A 13,290-nucleotide genomic window follows, 5' to 3' on the forward strand; every position below is an offset into this window, starting at 1 on the left:
CAATGGTCAGACACACAATCAGATCTGAAGAATTATGTCCCACATCCCAATGATCATGCATCCTGCCACCAAGATCTGACATGCCAGAAGTGTGATTGTTGCAATCAAAGAAAACATTTCTCAGCTCCCATCACATGATTAAATTAACAGCTGTCAGCGACCCAAGATGATGGTATTTTCTGATGCATGAAGAATTCCAATACGGTAAAAAAGCCACAGTGAAAACCATTTCACTGCTGAAGAGAGGGAAGACTGTAAAATACCAAATGCTGAATTAATCAGAAGCAGCACATACGGGCTAGAAAAAGGAATGCAGAAATCAGATTTTGTAACAGATAGGTAGATGGCATGAAATGCTTTAGTGTGTGATAAGTAAAGGCAAGTAGGTCCGCACAACCGTGAAAAGATTTTAAATTTAATCAAGACAGAATATTTGTCTATGATACTAGAAGTAGCTGGTGATGAAGTTCCTCATCCTTGAGTCTAAAGCATCACTATTTTTGTAGGTGGGAAATGTCAAATAGGAAGGTGCTAATGGCTCTAAAGAAGAGAGATAAAACCATGATTGAGAATCTTTCACCCAGCTTCAAAAGGAACATTCAAAGTGCCAGAAATGAAGAGGGAAGACTGACAGATAAAGCAGTTCATTAAAATCTTAATTTAGAAAGCAGCAGATAATAATTTGTTTTTAAGATGAGGAAGGCAGCATAGTAATGACAGATGTTCAAGGGAAAACATCAAAACAAATGGGACACTGAAGTTTTAACAATTTAAAAATGATGACTATGCAATCACCTCTGCCAGATGATCTGAAAGTAACCTGTGCTAAGACTGACTGATAGGAAAGGAACTGGAAAAAGGTAGTCTAATAAGAAAAAAAAAATCATGTGTGTAGAAATTCTTTCCAAGAATATCAAGGTTACAAATATCAAAGTGGGCTGAAGGAAAGGTCTACAAGATGAAATGCAGAATTTCTGGTGAGAATCCGAAACTATACTGTGCACAACACTTAACATTTAAGCAGTTTAAAAAAACCAAAACTCTGAAAAGCAAAGGCAGTGAAATGATGTTCAGCAGAAAGACAAAACCCTATTTTTAGCATTCATCATCTGATTGCCACAAAACAAGGCAAGTACTGTTACAAATGACTATGACAAATATTCTACAGGGAGGTGGTGCCAGAGATAAGAGCCATTGGTAAGAAACCTACTAAAGTTCACTTCTGACATCTATAAAATGAAAACTTACCATATTTAGCCAGATCCAAAACGACTGAATTTAAGATGGATAACCCTTCAACCCCCACAATAATTAGATTCTGTACACAGAAAACGTGCAATTTTTAAATAATTTTCCACATACAGAACCAAATAATTGGAGGGTCATTTTAAATTTGTCGCCCCCACCACTGCAGCAGGGGAAGCAGTAGCAGTGGGCAGGCAGCAGGAAGGCAGTAGGGAAACTGTGGTGGGAGGTGGGGGAGTTCAAATAGCCTGACCCCTGTTCCCCAAACACTTTGCACTCCCCTGCCCCTTGTCCCCAACTAGCATTTGCAGTCCCCACCACCTCTGCCTCCCTACTCCTGGATCCACAACTGCTGCCTGCTGCCCACCCCACCCCCCGTCCCACCACCCTGTAGCCTCTGCCTGTTCCCATCCCTGCTTAACCCCTGGGTCCTGATTCAGCCCAGGACAGGGAACATGTGCTTGCTCTGGGGCCCAGGTGGAGCTGCTGCCACCACAACAGTGGTTACCAGGCCAGGCTGGGCCTGAAGTAAACATGTGTTCTGTGTTTTGGGCTGGATTGGGGCCAGAGAATAAGCAGAGGGGTGGGGGAGGCAGGCCAAGCAGCAGAGACTATGGGGTGAGAGAGACAACAGGGGGACAGATGGGGGGTGGCAGGCAGCAGCTGTAGATCCAGCCCCAACCCAGAGTTGGGGCTTTGGCTCCAGCTCTAGCCACAGTAGCCACCTCGTACTCAAATCCAAGACAAGGGGCTTTCTACCACCACAGCCCCCTCCCATGTTAGACAGGAGAAGAAAACCCTTGTCTTGGAATTGAGTAAGCAGAAAAGGAACTCCCACTATTAGAAAGCACACAGATCTTACCTCTTGTCCTGTCGCTACATCAATAGCTGTAAAAACTGTACCTGAAGCCCTGTGAAGACAAAATGTGCAATTAAGATGTCACATCTAATATGCATATACATGAATGGGCAGATCCCAAAGGCAAATTTTTTTTTTCTGTTTTGCCTGCCTAGAAGAGCAGTGTCATAAACAAGCAGGGTGCCGAGGTAAGGATAATTAATTGAATATAAATCCCAAGAGCATGCACTAGTCATACAGGCTCACCCTCTTCCATATTTTACAAACTACTTCTTTCACATGAATATGTGCACATCCCTAAACCCTGTGCTATTCCCAAAGACCAGTTAAGTCAGACAATTACCTTCCACTATACTTTTGGTGAAGAATGAAGTAACCCACTACAGAAATATGTTGGGAAGGGAAACAAACAGAGCTAGAATTATGTTTAGTTAAAACACTTGAGCAAATTTATAGCTGAAGTCACCTTTCCACTGACCTTTTACATTTAAATGATTAATGGGGATACTAAAGCAGTTACTCTAGACTGATAGCACCTTAACTGGGTCAGGAAGGTCTTGCATTCTTTAACCCTCAGCTTTTCACTAGCCATAACATTATAAAAATAGACAAACATCTCATGAGTAGGAGAAAAAGACTGACAAATTAACAGAAATAAATATATTTTGGCACCTTTACTCCAGCCAATCAAAAAATGATCTATACCCAGGAAGACCTATTTTGGCATTGCAGATGTACATTAAAAGGAAGCAGTTTAGAACTTCTACCATTGTTTAATGTATACTGCATCTGGTTATTATTTATATAAATCTACACAGACATCTCCACCCGGGTAAACAATGACTAAATGACAACCACTGGAGGAGAACAACACATCATCTTTAATACTGGTTCACTATAAGTTCCAAAGAAATATTACATTACATGTTTACAAATACTCACCCCTGGCCAATTTTTTCATATCTGGTATATTTTTTCTTGGGATCGCCTATGCTTACGATAGTGCCTAAAAAAGTTTCCACAAAAATCCTGGATCAACCAGTGCTTTAGGAAGCGTTCCTTTACTATTAGAGTGGAAGACATTCTTTCAACTTTAGTATTAAACAGTTTTATCATTAATGGTCTATTCTTCAATATCACCTTAAATTACATACAACATATAAAACCTGATATGATGCTCATAATTAATCCAATAATTAGAAAGCCAATTGTAAAGTTTACAGTTGCCTGTCAAAATTTGGCTACAATACTATAGTTTCACCTATAAAGATTAGAAACCTAACAGCAAAAATGTACTAGGTTTGGTGCTACCAATGGGAATAGCCCAAAGATGCTGAATAACTTATCATAGCTGCAATATTATCTTTACTTTTTTATGCAACATACAGTTAATTTTTGGAATTCATTGCCACAGAAGGGCGTGGAGGCAGATGATGTAACCAGGTTTAAAAAAGGACTAAATAAATTCATGGATGCTAGATCTATTAATGGTCATTGATCAGAAGGGTTGGAGTTGTTTCCTCAGGCATCTTTAACACAATAACAATGGATGCCTGGGAGAATACTGAACAGGGATCTCTATAGAGATCTGCTTCAATGCTCTCCTTCTACAGCATCCAGCCCTTCCAGTCAGGGACAGGATACTGAGCTAGAAGGACCATTGGTGTGACCCAGCATAGCACTTCCTATGTTCTGAAAATGGGAATAATGGCATCAAGACTTAGTTGTCAATATGCTGCCTAGGAGAAAAGAACCAAGACCTAATACAGATGAAACTTCTTTTGTGACAAACTCAGATTTTGACTAAATGCAATTGATTGGTATCTGCTAAAAAAAACCTCCAACAGGCATTACCAGTTGTAAGTAAAGGGCTCAGTAAGTCCCTACAGAACCTCAATACTACTGTCATTAGTACAGAAGCTTTAAAAAAGAATCACTTACGTAGTTTTTCCATAATCTCTTCATCAGACATTTTGGTCTTCTTTTTCTGCTTGTCAGCTGACCTGACAGCATTATCAACACAAGTATCACCAGCTGGTGCAGGGATGGGGTCAATTACAGATCGCGTGTAAATCTGTGACGAGAGAAAGATCACTCACCATCAGAATCCTCCTTACAATCACTGTTTTTCAGATTCAAAACTGCCATACAGTTCTAATAATTGTTTCATTTGAAAGCATTTGGAATGAGAAGTCAGTCAATTGTTCAGAGAATTTCTGAATTCTAGTAAGAATCAACATGGTTGCAACATTACTTACTTCTGAGAGACTAAGCTGAATACCTACTGGATAGTGCAGATGCTGGAGCCAATTTATCAAGAAAACAAACCATTTAAGTCTGATGTACTCTTTAGTTACTATAGGCAGGATTTGACAGAAATTATGCCCAATCTATACCCACCTTTCAGGCAAAGCAAAACTACAGGGATGGGTGAAATGAAATATGGCCTTTATCAGAGAATGCATAGAAGGGCAAGAAGGGTCTCTGGCACTCACTCAGCGGGGAGGAAATGTTAAAGTAAAAAAAAGATGGCACTAATATTTACCTGGCAGTTTAAGTGTTTAAATTCTCATATATTCTAGTAGAGGGAATACATTCCTAAGGTTAACTTGGCATTAGCCAGGGGGGAGGGGGAGAAAAGGACACCAAGTATTCTAACAGAACAAAAGAGAGAGAGAGAGACAAGCACATAATTGTCAGGGCTACTATATAAAAATGTACAGATTATCCATAACTTTTGGGCACTGAAAAAGACTGGTAAATAACTGAGATTTTTCCTCGTGATATGACTTGGAAGATAAGGAAACGAAGTTTGGATTCCTTTAATACAACCCCCATAAAAACAACAGTATTGTTGTGGTTCTCCTGATAAAAATGGAACCTGGAAGGTAGAACTGGAAGGAAAGTCTGTCTTTCTATTTATCTGCAAGGTAGAACTAGAAGGGAGGTATTTTAAATAAAAGTAAAAAAAAACAAGTTTTTTTTACTTATTTACACACGCACACACACAAAACTTTTTAGTCTAACAAGTAAAGTATCCCCTTGCAAATAACTTCCCCAGTGTGTTAAGGCAGGGACTAGATAGAGAGGCCAGCAATAAAGGGAAATATTTTTGAAGGAAACTGAAATTACTTACTGATTTTGTATGGTCTGGTCGCGGGGCAATAACTGGAGGGGGGGCCTCTTCATCATCGTCATCATCTTCGGCTACTGCTGTTGAGGGCTCTGAGCCTTTTGCATTTGACTGTGTATTTATTAAGGAAGGGGGCGGGGAGGAAGAAGAAAACAATTAACAAAATTGTAGTTTTCCCTTCCAAAGTCATGGGTCCTAGGAGTTAAGGAATTTTTGGAATTTTCATCTTCATTTTTTAAAAAAATTCTGACCCCCTCCTTCCCTTTACCAAGGGTTCCTAAAGGAAACCAAGTAAGAAATAGTCTAATTTGGTTTTATTATACAGCATAAAGCTACAACTTAAATTTATAATTAAAATGGAGTCTCCCTAAAGAGGTATAAGCAACAATAAGCACACTTACTGTTGGCGTTCCTGAAGGGAAACCATCTTTTTCTAAACATGAAGAAAAAGCAAAATAAATGTATGTAAATAGCCAAATAATAACAGTAAAGTTGGTAGAGCAGCTGACCAGCATATCAACAGAAGAGACAGTTCCAGGCATTTCTCCCTTCTCATCCAAGTAAATTTACATGGTGAAAAACATGAGACAACAACTGAAGTGACTAAGTCCAGCCACAATGCAGGTAAGATGCTACAAAGATTCCCACCCCATCCCATCCCAGGTCAGCCAATACATGTCAGATACAGACTTGTTGGATCTCAACTAAAGTAGAGATTTCCTGTTTTGTCAAATTGTGTATTGATTTTGATGTGCAAGAGACAGAAGATTACAACTAAACGGACTCTGTTGTTTCATTAGCCATATTTGAAGTCAAGGTGAAAACATGACAAAGCATTATTACCCTACTGTTTTCAGAATGGATTTTCTTTGGGATCTGGTAAGCTAAAAACTACTGAAGACATTAGAAAAAAAAGTGCAGTAATTTTTTTTCTACAGTCTCTCCTCCTCTAAAACTTGCATTAAGAATGAGAATCTATGTTTAACATTTGGTCCTATCAAACAGTGAAACCAGTACAAGTTACTGTAGAGCAATTTTACAGCCAAGTGGCATTGGACAAGTAAAAGTGAAGATTTCCACAGCATTAAACCAATTAATAATAGCCATATAATTTTCACTTCATAAATAAAGCTCATTACAAACTGATGATGTTACTCTGAGTTAGTTATTCTGTTCCATTTGTTCTCTTCCCCACTTGGAAAAGGAAAGGCAGAGTTCAGCTTCCATGGATACTATTTTCAACTGTTCCTTTCCCCCATTAGAAATTAAATTTGACTCTTCAGCACTGTGTGCAATTCCTTAATGCTAAACAACAAACATAGAAAGATCAGAAGTAGTTCTAGAGACTCAACTGCCCGTGTGAATACACCTTGTAGGTACTTTCGTCTCACCTGGAGCAGAGAAGCTCAGATACTTCTGTTTTGCTGTGTCTTTGGAGTCATAGAATTTCAGCACATCTAGTACCGCCTGGGGGTTTTTCTTCTGTTCTAGCTTGGTGATGTTTGAGGTCTGTAGCAACCGAGCCCATTGCTCTGGCATTCCCTGAAACACATTTTTTTAAATTAGACAAGAAGAATGAATTTTCCTTCCTTTATTTTGTGATTTCAACTATATCAAAGGCAGTGAGGTTTCAGCCACTAGCTCAGACATCAACATAAACCAAGTCATCAGCTGAGCACTCAAACATTCAAGAGTTCTATCAGGTTCTCTGGTCTAATGGGAGGCTGCAGGAAGAAGCCTACCTCCAACACATGCCACCTGCAGTTCGGGTACATTAACCCAGTGCTCCCCATTCAGCACAGCCTGATCATTTGTAAACAGAAAGGAATTAACAAAATAGAGGTCATTTTATATTTTCCATGGCTATTCCATAGCCCAGGGTGGGCAAAAATACAGCCACGGACCAGATCCGGCCTGCCAAATTATCTTACCCAGCCCGCAGCTGCTCCCTTGAAGGAGAATTTTATCCAGCCCACAGCTGCCCTGGCTTTCAGTGCCTCTTGCCCTTCTCCCTTCTTCATGCCAGCCAGCTCCAGCAGCAGCCCCTCCCCTCCCCAGCTATCCCACCCTCCAGACCCCAGTGTAAGTTCCAAGGCAGGTGGTGCTCAGCCCCAGGCCAGGCTTCTGCCCTGTCTGTGCCCCACTCTGACCCTGAGCCCAGTGAGTCAAAGCTCAGGTAAGGTTCTCCCCACTGGTGGGGGAGGGGGTGCAGGGGGAAGAGGGCCAGGAGTCACAGGTTATGCAGGCTCTGCTAAGGCGGGGCCTGAAAGGGGTGTGGGCACCAGTGCTATGCTGTGTTCCTACATGCTGCTTCAGGCTGTGCCACATGGGTGCAGCTGGAGCAGCTAGGCATGGCTCTTGCCCAACCTGAGTCCCCAGCACTCAGTGGGGTTGGGCTGTGCCAGCTGCACCTATGTGGCCTAAAGCAATGCACAGGAACTCAGTGTGGCACTGGCTCAGCTGCATGCTGGGGACTTGAGGTGGAAGAGGGGCTGCAGGGAGAAGAGGGAAACACAGCATGGCACCAGCCAGGCTGGGTCTGGATAACCCACAGCTCCCATCCCCCTTCTCCCTGCACCGCGAGTCCCCAGCACATAGCTAGCCCGAGCCAGTGCCATACTGTATTCCCGTGCACCAGCTCAGGCCAAGTGGGTGCAGCTGGCATGGCTCCTGCTTGACCCAGCCATATGCCAAGGACTTGGGATAGAGGAGGGAGTGCAAGAAGGGGGCCAGGAGCTGTACATCATCTGGGCCCAGCCAGGCCAGTGTCATGCTGTTTCCTCCCTTCTCCCTGTACACTCTCCTCTACCCCGAGTCCCCAGCATGCAGCAGGATCAGGCAGGAGCCACACAAGCTGCACCCACATGGCCTGAGCCAGAACGAGAGAATACAGTGCAGCACTGGCCCAGATGCATGCCAAGGACTCAGGACAGGGGAGGGGGTGCAAGGAGAAGGGGGCAAACAAGGATTAGGTTCCCTTTAACCTTTGTTCTCTCTGCCCAGGGGTGGACAATTATTTGGGCCGGAGAGTCACTTAGGGGGTTTGGGTGAGCTGTTGTGGGGTGGGGGAGGCGAAAGGAGGGGTGTCTCGGCCCACGATAGCATATCCAACTCCCTAAGCGGCCCTCTGGCCCAAATAATTGCCCACCCCTGCCACAGCCTAACAGGAATTCTGCAAACAGGTTACTTTAAGTGGTTCAAACCATTAAGAGCCCAAAATACTACTAAACACTTGCACCAGAGGCACTTAAGAAGCCAACCAAGGTCACCGCTCTAGACACTGTATACAAAACAAGCTACTTTTGTGATGAAAAAGAATGGACCAACTCAAGCTTTATGCCAACGTGACACTGTCCTCACTGCAGCATGGAACCACATGAAGGCTTTCTGAATTCCTCTAAGTCAGATATACTTACAGTGAATTCTCCAGTAACAGCATCAAAGCCAACATGGATGGTATGTTCAAAGTCTGATGGAGGGGAGATTTCTGGCCTTTCTTTTTCTTTTTTCTTGCTTGCTAAAAAGACATTGAAAAAAATCACACATTTAAATTTAGAAAAGAGGCTCTTCAAGACCCCAGTATCTCTGTTTAGTGCAACAAATCCATCAAATGCTATAGTAGGCAGGATCCCTTATTCTGAGAATTGGACATGAACACTGCACAACTGCTTAGAGCAGACAGGCCCTCTCTAAATTACTATTTAGCCTACATACAGCACAAGAACTCAGTCTTCATTGTATTCAAATTGTTTATACTGTGGTAAAACTTAAAACCTGATTCAGGGTTCCATGTCAGGCACTGCACTCACATAGGGCAGGGGTGCCCATAGGACTCCTCAACAGGATGGAAAATTTGGCAGTAGGGCAGTAGTGACAATTAACGCTGCCACCACGTGTGTCCCATAGGAGCCAAGGTGGCTCATGCCTGTCCTGCAGGGGCCAGATTGCATCCACCAGTCAAATCCACACCACAGGGGAACCTGGTATAGCTCATCTGGCCTGCAAACAGTCCCTCCTCTTAGCCCTGGAAGTACTCCTTTCAGCAAGAGGTTTTGCCATCTTGGAACCAGAAATATACCAAATTATATTCTAAAAAGTGAACATCTAAACCATTTATTAATTTGATTTCAAAAAATGTCTTTGTCCTGGTTTACACGTTGGTGTAGTAGACAGAGGTGATTGTATATAATAGCTTAAAATGAAGCCTTACTCTTGTATATTGTGGAGGGGGTGGGTATAGGTTTGTGGGGAAGGGTGTGGGTGCATATTGGATATGTGGGATGTGGGTGGGTAAGGGGTTTGTGGCGGGATGTGTGGGGGGGAGGGTGGCTGGGGTGTGTGAGGGAGTACAAGTGGGGGGGTCTGTGTGTATGGCACTGCAAGAGAGTTGCATGTGTATGGTGGGGTGTGTGTGTGGGAAGGCAGGAAAAAGGCTGGGGGAGGGGCAGGCTTGGGCTTCTGTATCCAGCTGAGGCTCCCCTTGGGTCCTACTGCCCCTGGCTCCTGTCATCTATGAAAGGAATCCAGGAGCAGATAAATATTTTGTAAAATGGTTTTAGGGGCCCCCCAGAATGGATAGAATGGCCTGGTGGGCAAGATCCAGACCGCAGGCTGTAGTCGGCCCACCCCTGATCTAGGTCATATTCTTCGTAATGTTTGATTTTACAGTGCCCCCATCACAAACTCTTACGTCTTTGAAGAAAAATGCATCCAGGTTGGGCTAGTTCTGCTACTGGAAGGCCTCAGGTACTGCCCTACTTGCCTGCTGCTGCTACTTCCCCCTGTCCCCTCTACTGGGGTCCTTTCTTGGTCTTGGCAAAGTGGATAATGCCCTGCCCCCCTTCCCTCACTGGAGACAGAAAGGAGTAATACAGCATGAAGAAGGCTGAAAACACATTACAAAATAGCCAGTGTGTGGCCACTAAAATGACTGATAGATGCACTGACGCAACACCGAGATTCTGATAACCACCTACATTCATGCTAGCAGGGGAGAACCTAAACAGAATGGCACATAGTACTTCATTTATTGTAATAAGTGTACTGAACATGCTGCCTTTTCTAAATGCCTTCTCAATTGATTATCAATTTGTAAGTTTTCAAAATATAAAGCTTCTCTCAGACTTTCAAACACTGTGCATATCAAGGGACCTTTCAGACAACCCACCAGCATACCAAATATTCTTTGATTTCTTCTTAAGCTGTTTTAGGACCAAAAGCCATTTCAAATTTCAGCTCAGAAAAAAAGTTACAAAAAAAAAAATCAAGCAACGCTTTCTTAACTTTAACTGTTACGTGACTACAGGTATGCTAAACTGAAGACTACAGCTGTTAATCATATTACATGAGTGGGTCCTTAATAAAAAATATACATTATTCAGTAAGGCATTAACTCTAAATAAATAAATAAATAAATAAAATACATAAAATGAAGCCATCTTTTTTTTTTTCCTAGTTACCTGTTTTACTGCTTTTCCAATTGTAAAATTCCTCACACTAGCGGGAAAGGAAGGACAAGGAGTTAAAGACAATACTTTGAAATTAAAAGGCACGTGGATTGCTCCCAGCTTAACAATGCACTGGAAAAAACTTTGCTGTTATAAACAGGATATCTTTAATATGGCTGCATAGGTCTGAGAGCCAAAAAGTACATGGACTGGCAAATGTTCTTACAGAAATGGGGAAACCTGCTTATCTTTTTTTTACTCAAAGGTACTCAGAGAACCCACTCCTTGCCCAATGCTTTGTGGCTGCTTATGGAAAAGCAGAAAGTAAGTTACATTCCTCTAGAAGACGACTGGCCTGAAGCATTTGATGACTTCTAGGGAACATAACTTAAGTGTTCAAATCCCCAGGCATGTGCTGCACAAATAAACCCTTCCCCTTCCAATAAAACACCCATCTTATTAGTACACTGGGCAACGATTCTAAAAACCATTTCTCTGCCCACAGGAATAGCAGATCAGAGAAACGCTTTAAACAAATGCAGGCAGCAAAACTCAGCCAAGAGGCAGGGTCAGTGAGTCACAACTTGGCAGCAGGTACTTGAAGTTCCATTAACAAGGCCACTGTGAAAGGCTGCACTATTTTTGAACCTCTGGCTATATCTGTATCACGGTTCTGCATTTCAACAGGAATCCCTTTAATAAGGGGATAATGAAGTGATGTTTGTTTTAAAGCATAAATAGACAAGATACTGTCCCTTGCTCCTCAAGCTAGCAGGAACCCAGAGCATTGTAAGAAGTAGGGTACCTTTTCCTCGACTTCTGGGCAGGTGGGAATACCTCATACCAGTTTCCAATGACAAGGACAGAACCCTGCTCCAAATGGAGCTTAAAACAAGGGATCTTTCAAAGAGTTGCTGAGGGGGAGCAAAACAGAGAGAAATGTAAAAGGGTTTTATTTTGTTTTTTAACTTTTCAGTCAGGAAAAGCATAATTACTAGACATGCCTGAAGTTTAAACAACAGCTCTAATCCTCCCCAAACTCAGAATTTCCCTCTGCTAGTACACACCACCCAGTGCCTTTTGCAGGGAATTACAGTGAAAAAGTTAAGAATGCTGCTTGAAACTCCAGGTGAGCATGCATCAAACTGACACACCTAGAAGCAAGCATGTACAGGCAGCCAGGCAGTATTAAGGCAAGCCTTTCATCACAGGAACCGGATGCTGCAAGAAAACCTGCTATGCTCACTGAACCTCAGCTATGCTTATGCATTGTGAAATCAAGCCCCTGACTGATTGTTCTGAGAAAATGCATTTTGTGGATGTTTTCAGCTCTCAGCCTGCATTCTGCAGGACCTTCATTTGACAGCTTGACCCCAGGACCAACATTTCTGCTTTAAGAGCAATACTTTAAAGTCACCTAAAATCCACTTGAGGACTTGATTTGATTTTAGATGTATGGTCAAGAAAATACATATTGATTAAAGGGAGGGATGACAAAAGGCTTCAGAAGGCAATGTAACTGAGTGTGGTCAAAAAGAAACTCCAGTCCCTGGGTCATTTGGCCCAAAATTTCCCACCACAGCTCCCTCATTTGGACTTCTCATATCTTAAAAAATTGTTACAGGGTGTAGGTTGTAGCTGTGTTGGTCTATATTGTCACTGACCAGCTTTCTTGCATGCATACCAGCATCTGGATTCTTTACTATTCATTCCATCTGGGCAGAGCACACACCAACTGCAGATGCTTCCTCAGCCTGACAAAGGGTGTTTGTGCCCAAAAGCTTGCAAAGAAGAATTTTTTCCAACTAAGTTGCTCTAATAAAAGATATCAGATTTACCCAAAGAACCTTGTCTGTCTTAAAAAATATTATGTTTTTAGGAGACACAATTCAAGAATGTTGGAAGACTGGAGTAGACAAGGATGGTGAAGAGTAGGGAAGGAGGTTGGGTGGGACCAGGTTGTTGTTGGAGGATGAAACAACAGCAGATGGGGAATTGGGTATGAGAACAGTTATGGGGCTTGAACTAGGGGAAGAACAGAGAGCTATATGGTGGGACCAGTCATGGACAATGGGATCTGTCAGTCCCATATTTTCCCCTCATGTTTAAAGCTGCTGCCCACTCCCACCATCCAGGCAGCGAGAGTGCAAAGAAAGCTTCCCTAATATTAATCACCCCTTTTCCCAGGGCAACTGCTGAGAACCATAGTGGTATGTATGCTGCAAAAGAATGGAAGGAACGAAACAAAGCTCCCAGACCCAGGAAGGATGAAGACACTCCCCCTGAGTATGATTTGGGATCCAAATCCCTACCCATCTCAGGGTCCATACCCTCCAGGCATGACCCAAGAATTATATGCTTTGCTCTAAATAAAAGAAGGAAACACTAGCCCAAAAGCAAAATTTCATTTAAGCATTTCTGGGTTACCCAAACATGGGGAAAAGCTAATGTTTCTATAAAGTGACCAGGAGTGAAAATAAAATGTGGTTTTTAAATAGGTAACTCAAGTGGATTCAACTCAGATGCAACTAACACCTAATCTGTTGTTTCTGACTGCCAGAAAGTGACTAGCCCAAACCCTACTACTAGCCATTTTACACACTCTT

The 13,290-nt window shown here is 42.5% G+C and overlaps 1 protein-coding gene across 3 annotated transcripts in view; it reads right to left on the reverse strand.

The window, feature by feature from the left end:
• PAK2 (p21 (RAC1) activated kinase 2) overlaps positions 1–13,290 on the reverse strand; it is a 67,857-nt gene that overhangs the window by 18,303 nt on the left and 36,264 nt on the right. For 2 of the 3 annotated variants that reach the window (XM_006037082.3, XM_025193528.1), the window contains 7 exons: positions 8,654–8,754; positions 6,629–6,779; positions 5,639–5,670; positions 5,241–5,348; positions 4,046–4,178; positions 3,047–3,110; positions 2,108–2,156 (listed from right to left, as the gene is read on the reverse strand). In XM_006037082.3, the coding sequence (XP_006037144.1) occupies positions 2,108–2,156; positions 3,047–3,110; positions 4,046–4,178; positions 5,241–5,348; positions 5,639–5,670; positions 6,629–6,779; positions 8,654–8,754 (638 nt within the window). Of the gene's footprint in view, positions 1–2,107; positions 2,157–3,046; positions 3,111–4,045; positions 4,179–5,240; positions 5,349–5,638; positions 5,671–6,628; positions 6,780–8,653; positions 8,755–10,696; positions 10,734–13,290 lie in introns of all 3 variants that reach the window. The other variant, XM_025193529.1, reaches the window with a different exon arrangement.

This window comes from Alligator sinensis, unplaced genomic scaffold (genome assembly GCF_000455745.1).
Source record: "Alligator sinensis unplaced genomic scaffold, ASM45574v1 scaffold863_1, whole genome shotgun sequence".
Classification (NCBI taxonomy): Eukaryota; Metazoa; Chordata; order Crocodylia; family Alligatoridae; genus Alligator; species Alligator sinensis.